Genomic DNA, 20,111 nt, shown 5'->3' with positions numbered 1-20,111 from the left:
CTTTATGGTCCATTAGAGGAAATGACTTCCACACTCTAAGATCAGTGCAATTTTCATATTTAATACACCCTTTTGGCCTATACTTCCTGCATTAGAACCTTATTACCTTCATGCAAGTCTTATTTAGGCAGGCAGATTGACTAGACAAGACAGATGCAGTGGCTACAGGACTTTTTACACAAAGGAGATATTTTACACTCTCGTATTAACTTATAGTCAGGAGACAAAGGAACTCATTTCATACTACTCTGCTGAATTCTTCTGACTTCACTGGTAAAACTTGCATAACCACATTTAATGTAAATACTTAATGAGATTAAACTGCTTCTTGCTATTCTACAGTATTAAGAAAAACATGTTGCAGAGGACCAGATTAGGACATTTTACACCAATACTCTCTCCTGAAAAGCTTTGTTTCACTGCAGGAATGTTTCTGGCTAGCCTACAAGCAGGCTGTTTTCATTCTGAGTGGCTGATGAGTTGTTCGGACTCCACATCTTGGTCAAAGCTTTGCTACAGACGTCAGCCATCCGTCAGATAGCTTATAAAGCAGAGTACCTCCAGATGGGCTCTATCACAGGCAATACCGTTTAATGTAACTATTTCCAGCTCTACTCTGAGTTAGGCAATACTCCCTAGGTATAAACACATGCACACATATTTGGCATGCAGATACAACATGCCAATTATAATAGCATGCAAGTTCAACACAAGTTTATTTTGTCCACTCAATTCTGTGCGTCATGTATTATTTAAACACACACCCACGCGTACATTTGTTCTCCCAAAAAGCTGTCATTGATGATATCGGTTAAATAAAAGCAGAAATTAAAGTTACTCAGAGTTGCTTTATATGTCAGACAGAATAAAATGAGGGCTGTAAAATGTCATAAAGGAACAAGATAAATAAAAAAAAGGGAAATGGATCAAAATATCATCTAACTTAAACTTATTGCTTCAGCTGAGTCCAAACTACGCATTTAATATGAGCCCTAAAACCCACACCCCGCCGCATTTCCATAATCCCTCATACTTTTCTCCATACTATAATAAAACTTGACGAGATGGAAGAAGAGTGCGGTGATGAGAAGAGTGACAAGTTTACCAAGCAGCTTAAGGCGCAAAGATACTTTGGCGTCACCTGCTGGACGGAACAAGCTGCCTCCCGGTTTAACTGACTGGCTTCCATAAATAATTAGAAAGCGGTTGTGGTTAGTGTGTTTGTAGATGCGAGGGGAGATGAATTGGTGCTTTACACGAACTAGACGTGTGAGAGAAAATGATGGAATAAAACAGTGAAATAAATTATGATGAGAATGACGCAATTGAAATGATCACTTACGCATTTTTACGGTTCATTGTTGCCTTTGTCAAGCTTCAGAGACTTTAATGTTGTGTTTATGTGTCACATGTGTCATTCATATTAAACTACAGCCAAATGGACAAATACACAAAGTACATGAAAGAAGCAAATGATCGCTCACATTGGGCCAATGTGGATAAAATGCGCATAGCATTTCAGGAAAAAGACTCACAGGTCTGTTCCTGCTTCACTTTGCAAGTAACTAGACTTTTACGGTTGTAACTACTTCCTGGTGTATTTAAGAGTGTTTAAAATCTGTTTTTACATTAGACCACCAGGCAAAACATTTGTAATTTCCCCCACGAGAGTCACACAGACTGAGTGTTACTGTGCGTGTTTCAGGCGAACGGAGGAAGGAGGGTGGGAGGTAAACGGTCCTCATTAAGCTACCGTTTGGACTTTCCCTCAAGTCCTTCAAGTCTGCTTTCAGTCTCTCTATCAGCACCACTGACTGATTTAGGAACAGCAACAGAGGCGGCAGCTCTTCATTCACTCTCCCCTCTCAGGACCGCTTTACCGTGGTGCGCCCCAGACGCGCGCTCTCCTCACTTCAGGATGGACTCGTCTCCTTCTCTTCACCTTTACCACTGACTGTGACGCTGCCGTAGTTCAGTGGGAGTTCCCGGGGGAGGGGGCAGGAACTGTTCTTCTGTCCGCTGTTTCGCCTTTCCCCTACTGGGTTGTGTATTGTTTTGATTGAACTGCCAGCGTACGCTCCATCTCCGGGCTGCAGTTCCGAGATGGGGATGTATCTGCATCTGCTGCTTTTGCAGTACTATTTCGTCTCGAGTTTTGTGTGCAACGCCATCGCGTTCGTGGAGGAGCCCTTCGGAGGGAGGTCGGACGGGTACTGCGGGCGGATCCTCCGGGCGCAGACCCAGGGGACCCGGAGGGATGGGCACCATGAGTTCAGGCTCAGAGTGGAGGGAGACCCGGATACCTACCGGCCTGGCACCACTTACAGAGGTAGAGTTGGCTTGTTTTGACACTTTGCGCAATTAGCGCGCAAACCTCGGAAAATTTAGCAAGTGGATTGTTTGTCAAGTTGAAACAGAGGCACGTGTACTTCGCAATTTCTGCTGTGTTTTACTTCCAAAACCACAACTATGTGTAATCACATGTTCTCACTGGCATCAAGGTAATAACCACAGCAATCACATTTTATTAGAAAATTGTAGCCTGAAGGACGCAATTTTCCAAACCCAGTCTGCTTCCTCTGGCCCCTTCTGGGAGAGTACTGGTTTGATAAGGATACTTAAGAGTTATAATGTCTGACCTATATTCACTTCCTCTTCTCTCGTTGCCAGGAAATGGATGCAAACACATACTAACATACAAGTATCCACAGGAAGACTCACACAGATCTGGCTCCAATTAAGCTGACCCCTACAAATTTAAACTCCTCCTATCAGATGAATATGAGCACGTTTCAAAAAAGGCCTCTTTGGCCTGTGGCACAGAGGTTGTTGATGAGTTTAGAAGAATCACTAATCAATTGTAATCACAATTCACTCGCATGTTTTAAGTCCAAAGCTTCTTTTTTTTCTAAAAATTGAAATGAGTCCAGTGGAAGGGTGTTGGATGTGACCTGATGTGCTGCAGTTTTGCTGCAGGCATTTAAAACATGGATTGTAGAAAGAAAAAAAAAGGTCACCTTGTTCTAAAATCTCCCTGCTGTGATCATACCCCTGATCATGCAATGTTTTTGGCTGTGACACCACATTTCAGCAATCCATGTCTAAATTTTAATCAGCTATCAGGGTCCTATGAAGGACACCACCGAAGAAGAAATATCCCCCAGCCTTCATGGTGCTTAAGTAGGAAATAAGTTGACTAAAAAAACCCAAACAGATAAAGCTGATAACATTGACACTTCTCCTGAGCGCCAGGAGCAAATTTAAGACAAATGGTATGAAAGTCAAGGTAAGGCTGAGCCAAATAAAATTTCACCCACATCTCATTATCTGGCTCCTGTTCCCCACACAAAACTCCAAAAAGATTTATCGTTTTATAGTCTTTTTTTTTATCCTGCTGTGAGATGCTAAACTAGTATTTATATCCCTCACTCTTCCACATCAGTCCAATACTCAAAGGAGTGCTGCTTTCACATGTTTCCCTGGGTGACCCTCTGTAACAGCAAGACCCTGATATAACAATGTAAACGCCTCTTTTGTGTTATTGTTGAGTTTCAATGCACACATCTTTTACAGTGGTCCTCCTGGCAACCAGCCCTGCTTATTTCCGAGGCTTCACTCTCATCGCACTGAAAGAGGGCAGAGAGGGCACCACGGATGACGACTACACCGGCCAGTTCCAGGTAAGGCTAAGCAGGTGTGGAGTGAAGGAGGAAGGAGGTGGGATCGCTGCATACCGAATGTGCTCTTTGCTCCTTGAGAAAGTTTCCAAAAGATGAACTCATTTGTATGCTTTAATGCACATGGGAGTCGACTTAGCTGCTCCCCGCTGTCTTCTGGTACGGAGGTTAAAGGAGGTATCGCTGACAGATGCAACACAGCTTCCCTGGATGAAGCTAGAAAGCTGTTTTGGTGGATAAAGAAAGAGATTCTTGCTACCGCTTTAGTGCAGCTCTTTCAGGGTGAGGCAGACATGGCATCATTCCCCGCTAAATAGCAGATATTTATTTCAGCGGAAGAAGGGGAAGGCAGAGAAAGAGGCATATAGGGACGGAGAGGAAAGAGATAAACAAGGAGAGTTAAGAGAGCGAGATGTGAAATGTTTGGTTCAGTAGTAACACAACTCCCACTGAGCGGCAGAGAGCTCCTGAAGAGAGGGCCAGACTTCCTCAATTACCTCCTGCTCAGTGTAAACAGGAACACACATCTGTAGCTGTGTTTCCACACGCTGATCCTAACCAGACTCTTACCAAACATGAGCGAGAGGCTTGGGTTTAAAGAGAGGACTGAGAAGGTTTAACCACTTGTTTTAGCCAATGAGTGTCAGTCTCTTTGTCCTAAACCACAAGCTTCCATTTCAATCATGCTAGGAACATCTGTGTTTGCTGGACCTCCATGGCTTTGGTTAAACAGCTTAGTGGAAACCCGATGATCCCAGAGTGAAAGTTGGAATCTGGACAGCCAATCATATATGAACCTTCCCACGTTTATCTTCAATCCGTAACGCTATGCGGAACGACTTCTCTCTCTTTTTTTCAGCATTTGTCTTATTTACTTCAAAACACACTAATTAAAGACACCCCGAGGAGAGTTTGACCACAAGGAGAGCAATGTTTTTAAAAGTGTTTTTTTTTTTTTTGGAGCTGCTATCAGACGGTGACTGAAATGAAAACAAGTATGTGGGTGGTGCGATGCTTATTCCTGCTGCTGGTTTCACACTACAAAATCAAACCATTAGAATATTGTGACTCCTGACCACTCCACCACCACCGCCTCCATCTGCCCATCAGGCCTAATCATCAGAGAGTTTTCTGTTTTGTAGGCACAAGCTGACAAACTAGCTCATGTATGTAATTAGATTACTACAGCCTTTAACTGTTATTTATGCAGCCTAACAGGCTGAAAGAGCCTCGAAAGTTAGTAGAACTAAAGACCTTCACAAGTAAAATTAAAACAGTAAGTTTCAGGCAAGTGCTATGACTTAACAGTTTACCTTAACTTGTTCCGCTGATATTCATCCACTAATAATTATGGCATGCTGAATCAGTCACCGCTTTCTCTGCTCTGGCAGCGGTGTATATGAAAACTGAGTCAGCAAAAGCTTGACCTATGCCTATGAGGGGGCTGTTCTGGTTTTGACACACACAGTATGCCTTATGGTGGGCTATCGGTTGTTAACCCCCCTACAGAGGTGGGTCTAACAGCTTCTCTGGTGGAATCGCAGCTTCTCATTCTGTTGAACTTGGAAAACAGAGGTCTGTTGGTTGTGCTCTTTTTAAAAATGTATTTAAGTTTCACATTCAAATGCATTTTTTTTTTTGAAAATTATGTTTCTGTGTAGAGCAGGGCGATATGACCAAAAAGATTTATCACGATATACATTTGAAAATTTGCGATAACGATAGAACTGACGATATAATTGACGCTAGACAAAATACTTTACAACTCCACAACTTTATTAGTGCAAAAAAAAAAAACATCAATGTATTTTCACTTAAACAAGCAGCTTTTTTATGTGCATTAAAGTTATATAAAAAATTAACAGCGCAAATACAAATTCCTTGCTGACAGCTTAACCAAAAGGCATTTCCAGTGGAAACTGGCCGACATATCCTCAGCATAACCATGTATAATATCCACAAAACTTAAAAAGAGGTTATACACACACAATATGGTAATATTATGTTGAAGTACAGTACGTATCACTCCGCGAGGCGCCTGACTATGGTAGCCGTAATGCTCCGACAATCCATCAAGCGGTGCGGCTTCGTAGCTTAGCGAAGTCGTACTGAAACATTTGACAGATTTTCGAGCGCCGTGTACATAAAATCGTTTCGAGGTCAGTAAACACAACCACAGTTCATACAGAAGGCACACGGGATTATAAGGGGCACTGTCGATTTTCAGAAAAATCAAAGGATTGATTTTAAGTGTGTCGTATTTTCCAAAAAACACGGTAATAACGACGGCCCGCTAGCATGCGCTACCAAAAATAGTGCTTTGTTGTGTATCTGACGGATGAAAGCCAAACCAGTTCCACCACTGACGTTGCAGCATTTTTACAAACCAATTCTGGTTCATCTGTTTCATTTAACGATCCACTTTCGCTCTTCTCATTCTGCGTCGCCACCATGTGCGTATGTAAACAAAGGCACTGCGCACACGCGTTTTACCGATATTCTATCGCGATATTTCATTTTCCTATCATTGCCCAACATTACACCGGTATTACCATGAACGGTATGATATAGCCCAGCCCTATTTCTGTGATTGAATTTCTAGTATTTACTGACAGCTTTATTGTACATTAACATTTGTCATTGCAATGAATATAGCAAATCAGCGACACAGGCGACCAAATGTGCTAATAAACATGGATGTATGCGAGTCTTTAAATTTCCTAAACATCACTAAGGGCTACATAATGCTTCAGCTAAATACAGTGTTTAGGATTGTTATAATAATCTTAATGCTGTGTGCTATCTCAGTAGCTTTGCATGAATCACAATCCAAAATAATTCTTAAGAATTGGGATATAATTAAATTAAATACAATTTTATTTATACAGTGTCAAATCACAACAACAGTCGCTTTATATTGTAAAGCAATCATATGACCCCCTATGAGCAAGCACTTTGGCGACAGTGGGAAGAAACCTTCGGCAGAACCAGGCTCAGGGAGGGGCGGGGCCATCTGCCGCGACGAGTTGGGGTTAGCATCTTGGTGCAGCCCCTTAGTTCACTCTTTGTCCGAAACGAGCCGTATTTGCCGCTCTTCATTTAAAGACACTCACTTTTTCCGGCTTGCCTCACTTCAACACCCCAAAAAGTTCACATCAAACAACAACAAAAGACGGTTTCAAGTTGAACTTTACTTGAATAACGGTCAGGAAATCCTTGCCTGTTTATTTTCTAAGAAAAAAAATCCTTCACCTTACCTTTACTTTATATTTTCCACCTGTTTGTCCAAGCCTGACCTGCGGCCCCATCAGTGGGGCTGACCCTGACAAAAGGATTCAAGAGAAGAAAAAAAACACCTTTATTTCTTATACTGCAGATGCACTTCAAGGTGCTAAAAAATACAAATAATTAAACCTAGACATAAGAATTTCACTTATCAGTTCATCCCCCACATGCAACCTGGGTTCTTGGTTGCACACTGCACACTGTGGTGGGTCCCAAACGCAGGTGATTCTGAACATTATTTCATTTGTCTTGGACATGACAAATTTAATACAGGGAAAAATCCTCTTTGTATATTTTTTATAGATGAACTTTAAATGTACTTTTAAATAAATCCATGTTGTGACATTCCTTTTTGTTTTAAAGCATCTTTTTGAAGAAACTTTGCTGAAATATAATTTTTTCCAACATTCTTCAGGTGAATTGTTCATTCACAGTAATTTGTTCTGCCCCGCAGAGACTAAAAGAGAGGGAGAGATTGAACTGATACTTAATATATTTGTTTACTGGTTCATTGGTTCATTTACTGGGCTGTTTTTGCTCTGGTAATTCTATATAGTGTGAAGTCTCACATGCCTGTCTTTGCCTCCTGCAGTTGCCTCTAGGTTTATTCTCCAACTTCTCTAACAAGGACATTTTTAATGAACATTCTTTGCAAATAATAAATGACAAACAGCAGCCAGAGGATAAACAACAACACACACCCACAAAAAAAAGTCATCCATTAAAAACATTGAACACGAAAGAGAAAAACACCAACTGTTGAAACTAGCTGTGTGCTGGTCTGAAAAATTGAGTTCTTGAGGATGAAAGTGTTGTGAAAACCTCTTAAGGCAGAAAAAGTAAACTTTATAAATGTGGATTTTTCTTTCTAGCTCACAAATCAGCTTGTAGGAAAACAAAGATTCCAGAAACACGCCACATTGTTTGGTCGCTCCCAATAGGACCTTGGTTTTGTCTGAATTCAGATGAAGGACATTCGGTGACATCCAATTCACCGAAGGTCAGCTGGGCAGTCAAGCAGTTCAGCTAACTAGCTTTTTGGTTTAAACAGTTCAAACTCCTGTGTGATTTCTGCTCCTTGCACCTCCCTGTCTCAAGCTCAGAGTCCCAGCAGAGTCTGGAGTGAAGCTGAGACCAGGGAGTAGGCAGAGATCAGAAACTGGAACAGTGTGGGCTGAGCTTGAACTGAATTAAAGTTGACAATCTGCCTTTGCAATCTGTTTGATACATATTGGTAGAATCCATCAGATTCTCTTTGTTCTTTAATTGACAGTTGTGATTTCCACTTTTCCCAAAAATGTGGGAAATGATTAAGGACCAATGAGATAAGCTCTTGTCAAAGCCTTGTCAAGACTGCTTGGTTTGGAAAAGTTCTGAAAAGTTGATGTGGGGGTAGAAACTAGGGGTGGGGGAAAAAATCTATACTGTGTAGTATCGTGATATTTTGTTTGCTAATAATGTATCGATACAGGGACAGCAGAAATCGATATTTTGTTACAAAAAAGGTTTTTGTGCTCTGACTTCAGAGCATGTTGATCCTTTTTCTGAGCAAGAATCCTGACATTCCTTCACTGTCCAAATGTGTTTAACTTTTTTTTTGGCAGCAATAAACATGACAGTTTACTTATTTTAATTTAAGACATGTTTTATTTTAATTAAGTTTAAAACTTTTTTATTTAATGTAAAATTATATTTTGTTTTAATTTACTTTCAAATTCTTCAGTTGCTGAAGGGGCTGCATAGTTTTCATAAATTGCATAGTTCAGAATAGCTATAATTGTACCAGATGGTTGATTCAGTTAAGTTGGACTAGACTGTAATACAAACCGTTCAGTTTGTCAACAATAAAACTGAAATGAGAGAAAGACTGAGTGTGAGACTTTGATATTAGATAAAATGAATATTGAAAAAGTTTACCTTTATGTACAGAATCTGAATATCGCAAAATATTTTTAAAAAATTGCAATAATAATAATAATAATAATAATTAACCCTTTAAGACCTACCATAGAACCAAGTCCGCCAGAGCTTATATTATATTTTTACATGCTGTGGAGCCATTTTTGGGAGCATTTCAAGTTACTATACATCAATACAACCATTACACCCAAAATTTTAATAATATGTCTGCATTAAGTGCAAAGTAATTACATAAATTGCAAAAAAGTGCAATAAACTACCAAAAAAATTGAAAATCGTTTTTGTTTTTTTTAACATATATTTCTAGTTAGAGAAATTATCTCTTATCCCTCAAAACTGTAAATACAAAAAAGTTGCACAAAATAGTTTCCCACCACAGGAAATTTATTTTGATGGTCTTCATAGTTTTATTTTTGAAATACACCAATTTTTATATACTGCAGGAAAAACGAAAATAAATATTATAGTGCAAATTTGCAAAAAAAGCAGCATATGCATCAAAATAAACTATTTCCAGCAGTGCAATATGAGTCCTAAGCATCCCAGAAACGACACAGAAAGTCATGAAGTCAAAGATAACTTTTAAAAACATCAGTATAGGCTCATGAGGCCCTGATGGTAAAAAACTACATTTCCGCGAAAATGACGTCACTTCCGGTTTAGGGTTAGGAAACTGTGACCTAGGACAAGCTGATGGCATAAGATGTAAGTACAACTCCTCCAGTTTCATATGCAAAAAACAAAATATTGCGCTAGCTCACGTGGTTGCAGAGCTACCGGGATTTAAATGTAGTTGCGCAAAACGGAGCGTGCCTGCTCTGACCGGTTTTAAAGGGTTAAGTATTGTGATAATATCGTATCGTGGGATGTATGGTGATTCCCACCTCTAGTAGAAACACAGACACGTAGCATAGTTCACTTGATTATCCAAATGCAAACTTTACTTTGGATTCACTTGGTAACAGAAACAAGTTTTTAAGATGACTTCATTCATTAAATACGCTGTCCTTTGTGTCCCATTTCATAATAGTGGGTCGATAAGAGAAGATGCAGCATGACAGTGAGTCTGGCTTTTTATCTAAATGACCTAAATCCATCAAGCCAGGCTTCTCTTTATCATTGAGGTTTACATAATAATACTTGAAATGAGTCATGCACAACAATGCCTGAAACTTTCTTTTCCTCAAGTTAATTATGCTGCTAGTTCTGCAAAGTCATGATTGTTATTGCGCATAGAAAGAGAAGCCAAATGAACACAGTTGTGTTTCCCTGTACGGCTGTTCTCTCTCCTTGCTCTCCGGTGCTCCGTTGTCTCTGGCAGCTGTCCTGGAATGTGCCCGCCTGCTGCTTCACTAAAACACCACAACTGAGAGCTGCTGCTCATAGTTTTTTTTGCTTAAGCAATAATCTTCTCTTTTTCCCCATTACTACCATTAAAAGACTTCTGCCTTAATGTGTCAGACCTTGGAGAACATGTGCTGCCAGCGTGCATCTGTGAGGGAGACTCGGTATCGCGCTCACCCGGCGCTCATTGTCTGCTCTGAAATGTGTGCCTTTGTGCTTATACATGCGCTGAATGGGCATACGGGTATAAGAGTGGGACTGCGTGTGTGTTTTTCCCAGCCCTCCTTGTGTTACTGTGGGACGTGGGTCATATTTATCTAGGCCAGCAACGTGTTATTGCTCAGGGAGACAAACGGAGCTTGTTTGGATAAGCGAAGCGTTGAGCAGACGGGAGATATTATCTTCTTCTTTTTTTACTTGCACAGATTATCCGGGGTTCTGAGTTTAGCTGGGGATAAACAAACTCAATCCGTTTAAAGCCATAGGCTTGAGACAGAGGCAATTACACGAGCCAAGTAGAACTTGGAGAGCTATAAAGAAAAGGGTGTGAAGGATGTGTGCAGGGTTGGAATGATGGTGACCTGATATGTAGTGTAATCACCCTCTAAAGTAATCCTGCAGTAATTATTGCTTCTGTTAGCACCCAAAGCCCAAGCACCGCCTCTAACAGCCCGTCTCTGTTTTCTGATGGGCAGAAGATTACAAGGACAACTGTGTGCTTATTGACTTCAAGGAACTTCCAACAGTTTACACAACTTCTATTTATTATGCCTGGCAAGCTGGTTGCTTCAGATGCTTGAGGTTTGCATAAATAATGCGCTCTGCTCTGATTAAGAGTTATTAAATACATTATGCATCAAGACAATGAGTACAGGCCTCTTTGATTCTTTGGGGATTCAGTTCTAGCTCTTCGAAAGTCTGACAAAACGAATTCTCAGAAGTAGGTGACGTATCATTTTAGGGCATTTTATAGCCATCCAAAACATATAAATAAATGATCGTTATGCAAATCTGCATCACAATTAATCGAACATTATGGTTATTCAAGCAATACCCAAATACTTAGCAAGAGCATTTGCTGCACTTTGGTGTCTGATAACTTTATTCTGCTGCAATGAATGTGAATTTTAAATATCTGTCTGCAGGAAATATTTATTTGGCATAAGTAATTACAGCTCCATCACTGATTAAACTTAAACAACACAAAAACTGGTTCCCAGGTTAATCTTCAAAGAAAAAACCGAAGAACTGATCTCATACTTGGTTCCTTACGACCATCAATACAAAAGAAATAGATAGAAATGTGCTTAGAAAGGCTCATTCTATTATTAATTGTGTGAACTTCCACTTCACAGTGAGTTTGAGTCGTTGCCTTCCGGCCGCCGTTTTAGAGTACCTCTGAGGAGGACTAAAAGACTCCAGGTCTCTTTTATCCCTACTGCGTCTTGTCTCCTTAATGGCAAATAATTGTCCCTGAACTTTCTATCATTATTATTTTATAGTATTGTTCTGTTTATTTTTATCCTGCTGCTAAACGAATTTCCCCTTGTGGGACAATAAAGAAATTGAATTGAATTGAATCACTCTTATAAGAACAACTGGAGATGGCATTGCCAGGGGTCAGACTTACAATGCACAACAAGTAATTGAAAATTTCAAGACGTGTCAGTTCTTTTCAATTATGATGAATGTCATCGATCAAGAAATGCACAAATCTGATGTGTTGCCAACAAGCAGCCCTGATGAGGGGGCAACTAATCTACTGAAAACACAGGCTCATATTATTATTTGGTAAAATTAAAAGTAACAAAGTATCATATTTTAAGCACTAAGAGGAAGGCGGGGTATACCCTGCAAAAGGGCCATATGTTGCAGGGCTCATATTGGCAGACCACCATTTAGACTCACCAGCTAACCTAACCCTCATGCATGTCTTTGGGAAGAAGCTGAACATACAGAAAGGACCCAGCTTAGATTTGGACCCATGACCAATGAGCCATTACTGAGAGACAACAGTGCTAACAGTCAGCCGTTGACGGGACTGTGTGGGTCCTGCGGCTATTCTGAAGATGAAAACTGACAGCTCACATGGAACACAGGATTCATCCAGAGTGTGTCTGCTTTATTACAAACGTTCCCGACAAATAAATCTGGAGTCTGTTTAACAGCTGACATGTTTAAAACGTAGAGAACACAGGATTAGTTACCTTCAGATTCTGATCCATCCGGCGTAAAAGATTTTATTGCAAATGCACAAATCACTCTTTGTTTATGGATGCTGTGTAATGCTGCAGGTATGTATTAAAATCAAAGGCAATAATCTGATTCACAGCCAGCTATGGGCAACAAACAGGAGATCCACTAATGTTTCTACAAACTCCCAAATTACATTTAGTGAACGATGTTATTCAAACAGGTTCAAACATTAAAAACACTTCATATTAGAAGCTTCGTGACGGATATTTCAGTGTTCAGGATACAATACAAGAGAAAAGTAGCCTAAAAGAGAAAAAACATACATCACTGTCCTCTAACATATGCACATATGGTTGTTTTTGACATTTTATTTGCTGATAAACCAGAAAAACATATTGAACCCCAAAACCAATAATAGAAAACACTACTGCAGCAACACCACCGCAAAACAACCAGTGAATAGCTTGTTTGATGGAACACAAAATAGAGGTACCGGGTCTTGCAATTAAACTCTTCTTCTTCTTTTGAAGTAAAGTTTCGCCCTCTGACATTATACTAATTACACTGATTGACTGACGGTCGATCTCTGGGAAGTTGTGTGCAAAAAATAGCACAACGAAGCTCCAAAAATAAAGACCAAATTAGGATCCAAAGATTTCCTCCCACTTGACAGATTCCTAATGACACAGTATTGTGTGAAATTGTGGTTTAATCTACATTACTGGAATAATAGCTCGGGCAAAATTACTTGCAAAAGGAAAAACTATTTGCCACTGTTTGCTGTCACGGAAAATATCACCACTTCATTTTTAGTGTTTGGAAGGAAAAAGCGATCGAGGGTGAGTGCAGTGGTCTCCACTCTCTGTGACTCACTTTGGGTCTGTGCAGGAGCCTGTATAGTTTATTCATGCTGTTTCGTGCTGGCAATAGCCTAAACAAACTCTGTGGGCCAAAAGAGGCTGGAAGACAGGCACATACATACATGCACAAAGGGACCCAATGAATATGCATATTAAACATGTTTATCTGTTAAAAAAATGACTGGATAAGGTATTATTCAAGTTAAATTGCTACCATGGACTCTAGGCGAGGCTTTCTGCCATTTGGAATAAACCAGTAACCTTTCATACAGTTATTCACCTTTTATGTTCCTCCCATTTGAACTGTTTGTATTAGAGATGGACCGATCCGATATTACGTATCGGTATCGGTCCGATACTGACCCAAATTACTGGATCGGATATCGGCGAGAAATAAAAAATGTAATCCGATCCATTAAATATCAAAAAAGCACCTCACAAAACTTGCTACATGGCGTAACTCGGCTCATAACTGTAGCACATCGCAGCAGTATGCATCACGTGATAGAGCCGCTGTGTGTATTTGTAGCCTTGCTAGCAAACATTTCATCTCCGAGGAAGTTTTCCCAGAGAGAAGTAAAGCAAGTGTGTAAGTTCATCTCTGAATGTTTGTAAAGCATTCCCACGTTAAGCTTAACAACAGATATATGGAGCGACTGCCTCTCTCTCTCTCTCCTGCTGCTACTTCAATCGTGAAACAGCTTAATGATCAGCTGATCGGCTTTTCTGTCGCGAGTCCGTCTCTCTTCTTTGTTTTTGGCCCACTTTGCACCAGAAAGAAGAAACCAGCGGCTGAACAACAGCAGCACGTTTAAGCTTGATAAGCTGTTGTTAGAATTTATTTAATATTACTTTCTACACCAGGATCTTTTTCTACGCAGCTGACGGCTGGTAACTGTGCAGGGGCGGATCTAGCAAAGTTTAGCCAGGGGGGCCGATAGGGCATGAACAGGGAAAAGGGGAAACAAAGACATACTTTTCTTTCTTGTTCTCATTTAAAATGTCTAGCTTTTAATAAATAATTATCTGACTCTTACACCCAAAGTTTTAATCTGATGTAAAATATATAGAAGTCCATTACTGTATATAGTAACTGTTAAGTCTAATATACCCTAGTAAGCTATACTACTTTTTCCTTTGGGAAGATACCATCTGTGCAGTCTGAAATTATGTTGAAGAAAGATGTTGAATCTATTTAATTATTCTTGAAAAATAATTTCTTTCTGTGCATTTTTCCCCCTGCATCAAATTAAATTTGATTACATCGATTAAGCATCATGAGCTGGAGGGTGGGGGGTGGTTCCCTATGTTTTTTTTGCTGGGAGTTTGCAACCCTATTAGTTAGGTTGCTTGATATTTCTGCTAAGTACTCTTTAAAATACCAGAATAGGGAGGATGGAGTAGGTTTAAGTTTTTTAGATTGATCAGTGTTGCTGAACTATGAAATAGTTTGGGCGCAGTGTATTTTTTACATACAGGTATAACAGAATAGCTTGAGTATAAACTTATACAAAATGCAGCAAAATATTAAAAACAGTTTTATTGATTAAAAAACACACTATATCGGATTCATATCGGTATTGGCAGATATCCAAATTTATGATATCGGTATCGGTATCGGACATAAAAAAGTGGTATCGTGCCATCTCTAGTTTGTATATGCTTAAAGTTCATTGTACCAGAGATTTTGTTTGACTAAAACCAAGGTCAGCTGCTTACTGACTGATAGATAAAGGTAACTTACTGAAAAAGTCTAATGTTCTGTTTTTAAATGTATTTATTTAGTTATTTTTGTTGGTTTTAACTTCTCCAGATTCACGCATAAACAGAATGAAACAGCTGGTTACCATGGAAGTGAAGCCAGCAATCTGGTAACCCATTGGTTATCATCTGATGACTTGTCACTGGGTGCTGTCACCAGAAGCAATGAGTCTTCCTGTGTAACCATCACATATTCAGATATTTGATATCTAACATCATCAAAGCATCCAGGTCAAGACTTCCTGTTTGTGTGCCGGTCATTGTTTACAGCCTGACTGTAACAATGCAAATACATTCTTCAAAATCTACTGTGATATTAAAGCCAAGGGTTTTTGTGGTTGCATTATGGCCCATGATTTCATATAGAGAGTACCCAGAAAGCTTGCAGTACCAGGATTTTTCCTGCTGCCTACAGATTCTGCACATTGATATGCAAATGTCTATTTGTAGAGATCGAAAAGTCAGTGACTATATAATTAAGTTTGAGAAACAGGTTAAAAACAGTTTTCTGTCATACAAAGTCTTTTTACTGTGGGTCAGTCATTAAGTGTGCCCCCCTAAATATGCTGTTTTGTCAAGGTGACAGACTTGTCTGATGTTTTCAGCGCTTTTATCGCCACATGTCAATAATGTGAGAAAAGAGAACACAACAAACTGGAAGAAGGGCAGGAAGCAAATCATTTGAGACTTCATAAAAAAACCTGGCAGACCATTTCTAGTGTGCATGAACACAAACAAGAGATGAAGACTCTTTGGTCTGATCACTGTGACAGCAAAACGGTTTTAAGAGTTTCTCTGAAATGACCCCCGCAAACCATTAGTGCTCTATAAATGTGGATATCACTGTAAAAGAAGGAGATTTTAAAAAGAGCTTTGGGGCTCTTTTTTTTATAAGAAATAGACCCAATGAACAATGCACTCCCTTTTTTTCAGCGTTATTTTGTGTAATTGAATGCCAAAAGCCACAGAATTGGCTCCATTTGCTAGGAAATAGAGTCACACACACACACACACACACACACATATGTCTGATTTTTTTTTCTTTTACAGAGTAGCTGTTTGGATTTGTGACACTTCTCCCTTGGTTGGGTGGCTCAGACAAAAAATGTAATATGATGCAATATTGGTGATAGCCCCAAGATCTCGGCGGTGTTCTGCAGTAATAGCACAGCTTTGATTGATGGAAAGCTCAAGGCAAAATGTCGGTGCCTCCGAGGTCTTCATCGAGACAAGAGAACTTTGTTACTTTCTGAAATAAGCTCGTCTTCAAGTGTTGACGTGACATTTCAATCTATCTTTCTGTCTGCTTATGTTTTTCCTCTGAAAAGTTTTATCTTTGCACTCAAGTCCCAAAGGTTTTAACTGTATTCACTCCTTTGTAACTGCTTTGCATTTAATTACTAACTTGCAAAGTCTGTGCACACACCAACCGAAACAAAAAAAACCCAACACGCACAGCATTGCACACTAATATCACTCTTATTGTCAGATTTCTCTGGGGATCGTGGGTTTGCATTGTCTGTCTTGAGCTCTCTGTCTCTTTGTTTTGTGTGTGTGTGTAAGCACAGTTCTGCGTTTGCTTGTGCAGGGACTCGGAAGCATCTGTGTTTACTGTCTCAACATGGAGCAAGAGATTGAGAGAGCGAGATTGAGACAGACAAACCGTGGCGTGGACACTCGCAGACATCGGGGTGTGCAGTGAAAATAAACGCTGCTTTGCGAGTCTTCTCACTCGTCCTTCCAGGGTTTTTTGTTCTGTCTTTCCATTGCTTGCACATTTTGGGTGACTGAACAATATGGGTTAAACATTCAATGTGTCTGACTTGTTAGTAGCTTTACTGTTTACAGAATAGTCATGACAGAAATATCACCACTGTGTAAGTAGTTGTTCTTCTACAAGGCTTATTTTCTGGACTTAAAGCCTCACTGTGATTAGTGCAGTTGCAGATTTGCATACTTGTCTTAATTTAAGACTCGCCTGTCTTCAGACTGTTTTTCGTGCTGTGACTTTAAAGCCAGTGTTTCAGACTGGAGTCTTTACTTGTGACCTTAACCTTCTTGACTTCTAACATTAGATTATCTTGAAGTGGCATTTCATTTATCTCTCTTAACTGTGTCCTTTTCCAGACTTGGGACTTGCCCTTTTTTAGCATAGCACTTCATATTGACATGATCGTATCCCACAGTTGCTGCATGTTTTTCAACTCCATATCCACGATGTGAATCTGCTGTTACACCAGTCCCAACTGTTCTTTATCAGGTTTGGACTTTGTTACGTGGCATATTATCACGCTGGACATAGCCATCAGGTGATGGGCACACTGTGATCATAAAAGGATGCACATGGTCAACAACAATACTCAGGTATACTGTCATCTTCGGGCGACCGTGGCTCAGGGGGTTGGGAAGCGTATCTGTAACTGGAAGGTCGCCGGTTCGATCCCCGGGCTCTCTGTCCTGGTCGTTGTGTCCTTGGGCAAGACACTTCACCTACCGCCTACTGGTGTTGGCCAGAGGGGCTGATGGCGCGATATGGCAGCCTCGCTTCTGTCAGTCTGCCCCAGGGCAGCTGTGGCTACAACCGTAGCTTGCCTCCACCAGTGTGTGAGAGTGAATGAATAGTGGCATTGTAAAGCGCTTTGGGTGCCTTGAAAAACGCTATATAAATCCAATTCATTATTATTATCTTTAAACAATGCTCATCTGGTACTAGGGTTGCCAACTGAGCATCACCTCCAGCCAGAACTGTCAATACAGGGCAGGATGGAGCCACGGTTTTCTTATTTATGTCAATTTTTGACCTTACAATCCAAATGTGGCAGCAGAACTTGAGGCTCATCAGGCCAGGCAAAATGTTTCCAATTTTTTGTTGTCCAAATCTGGTCAACTTTTTCAAACTGTAGCCTCAGTATCCTGTTTTTACCCGACAGGCGTGGCATCCGATGCTGTAGTTCGTCTGCTTCACGATTTGATGTGTTGTGCATGCAGAGATGGTCTTCTGCATAACTCGTCTGTAACCAGGGTTTATTTGTCTTACTGTTGCCTTCCTATCAGCGTAAAGCAGTTTGATCATTCTCCTGACCTCTAACATCATCAAGGTATTTTAGCCTAAAGACATTTTCTCCTTTTCAGACTGTTCTCTGTAAACTGTAGAAATTGTAGCATGGGAAAATCTCAGTATGTCAGTAGTTTCTGAAATACTCAAATACTCAGAGCAGTCTGTCTGAGACCAACGATGTTCAAAGTCACTTAAATCACCTTTCTTCCCCTTCAATGTACAGAGTTGCTGCCATGTGATTGGCTGATTATATATATGTTTTACAAACAGTTAAAAGCACAGGACAAGACTCAGCTGTCCAACTACATCTTAAGGACAAAGGTCACTCTTTCGAGGATGCCAATGTTCACATTTTGGACAGAGAGGAGAGATGGTTTGAAAGAGGAGTGAAAGAAGCCATCTATGTCCACTGTGAGCGACCATCTTTGAACAGAGGCGGTGGTTTACGACACCAACTCTCTGCCATCTATAATCCAGTTTTGAGTTCCCTCCCCAGACGCCTTAATGGCCACTCACATCCTGGGCCATCTGACCTCAGGAAATCACATGATAAGGTGGGGCCAGGTTTCACAATGAACTCACCCGAAACTCTGGCTGATTGGGACCCACACCCAGTTTCACACCTTGGCTCAGGCGATTAGAGGATCATCAGGGGGTCCTTTTGTCCCTCTGTGAGGGGACACTCCCACTAGGTTTAAATCTGGGACTCCCCACCATTTGACCTTAGAACTGAAGAAGCTTCTCGGATGAAGGTGAAACGTCTTCAAGTAACTTAAAGAAGTCCAGATGCTTTTCTTTGCAAGCTCCTTTGACTACGATGACCTGGATGACTGAGAACCTTCACAGACAGTTAAAAGCATCGACTTAACAAAGTGTCTGGTTAGAATTAATTTTTTTTTTGCTGTGATGCATTCATTTTTGATCTGTTCTTTAGGCCATAATAAAAGGCTCATTATGCAGTGTAAATGCTGAATAGATCAATGGTGGAATGAGTGTTTTGAAAAGTTTGCAAGGTTGTCTTGCTGGATATTAAATGCTCTGAAAGTTGTATTTCAGCCTGGATGAAATGAGGTTAAAGTGCTGCAGTTTCCAACTTGAGAAACAGTGAATGATGTCATTTCTGTGGATCAACCTTTCAAGTCAACTTGAAGATTCACATTTAGAAATGAGAAAACTGTATTCTTGTCTTTCTGACATAGATCTCGGGTAGCACCACAGCCATCCTTTGTCCAACTATGATTTTAGCGTCTTGTTGCACTTACACCACTAAAGTTGGAGGCGAGCAGGGACAAGTTCCCCTTATAATTAGAGCATGTGCATTTACATGCAAATTAAGTATCTGAAGGCAGTCTTCACTTTACTCTGCAGAGTTAGCAAGTTCACTCACTCTTCAGACAGAGAGCAGACGAGAACTGCCATTATGAGTTACAGTTGACCTTGGCCTGAAAATTATGTCTTGACATGAAAATTAACTTTCTTGACCCAGGTGCTTTTTCCTTACCTAAATTTGGACTGGGTCTTTGCTGTGTTCACTTTGACAATCTGAAATATCTATCTTGACTTGTTTTGGGTTGGGTTAAGACGTAACTGTCTTAAATATGCATGGGATATGTTTTAACCTATAATGTACACTATATGCCAAAAGTATTGACTCACCCACCCAAATGATTGAATTCTGGTGTCCCAGTTGAAGTGATTAGGCATGCAGACTGCTTCTACAAACATTTGTAAAAGAAGTGGTCGCTCTCAGGAGCTCAGTGAATTCCGGCAGATAGGATGATAACGTTTATAACCTAGTTATGAAATTTCCTCACTACTAAATATTCCACATTCAACTGTTAGTGGTATTATAAGAAAGTGGAAAGACAGCAACTCAGCCACGGAGTAGGAGCCTCCTAGTTCAAGTGAAAGGAACTCGCTTCAGCATACTTAGACAGTTTGGAAAATCGCCTCCTCCCAACTTTGTGTGAACAGTTTGGGGATGGACCATTCCTGTTCCAACATGACGGC

The 20,111-nt window shown here is 40.3% G+C and overlaps 1 protein-coding gene across 1 annotated transcript in view; it reads left to right on the top strand.

The window, feature by feature from the left end:
* Positions 1-1,723: 1,723 nt before the first annotated feature.
* The window catches only part of spon1b (spondin 1b), a 135,917-nt gene continuing 117,529 nt past the window's right edge, over positions 1,724-20,111 (top strand). The window contains exons 1-2 of the mRNA XM_085169083.1: positions 1,724-2,329; positions 3,574-3,680. Of these exons, the coding sequence (XP_085025209.1) occupies positions 2,104-2,329; positions 3,574-3,680 (333 nt within the window). The 5' untranslated portion in view covers positions 1,724-2,103. The remainder of the gene's footprint in view (positions 2,330-3,573; positions 3,681-20,111) is intronic.

The sequence above is a fragment of the Neolamprologus multifasciatus genome, chromosome 7 (genome assembly GCF_963576455.1).
Source record: "Neolamprologus multifasciatus chromosome 7, fNeoMul1.2, whole genome shotgun sequence".
Lineage (NCBI taxonomy): Eukaryota > Metazoa > Chordata > Actinopteri > Cichliformes > Cichlidae > Neolamprologus > Neolamprologus multifasciatus.
The sequence above is the reverse complement of the archived record's forward strand: the minus strand, read 5'-3'. Positions and strand labels throughout refer to the sequence as shown.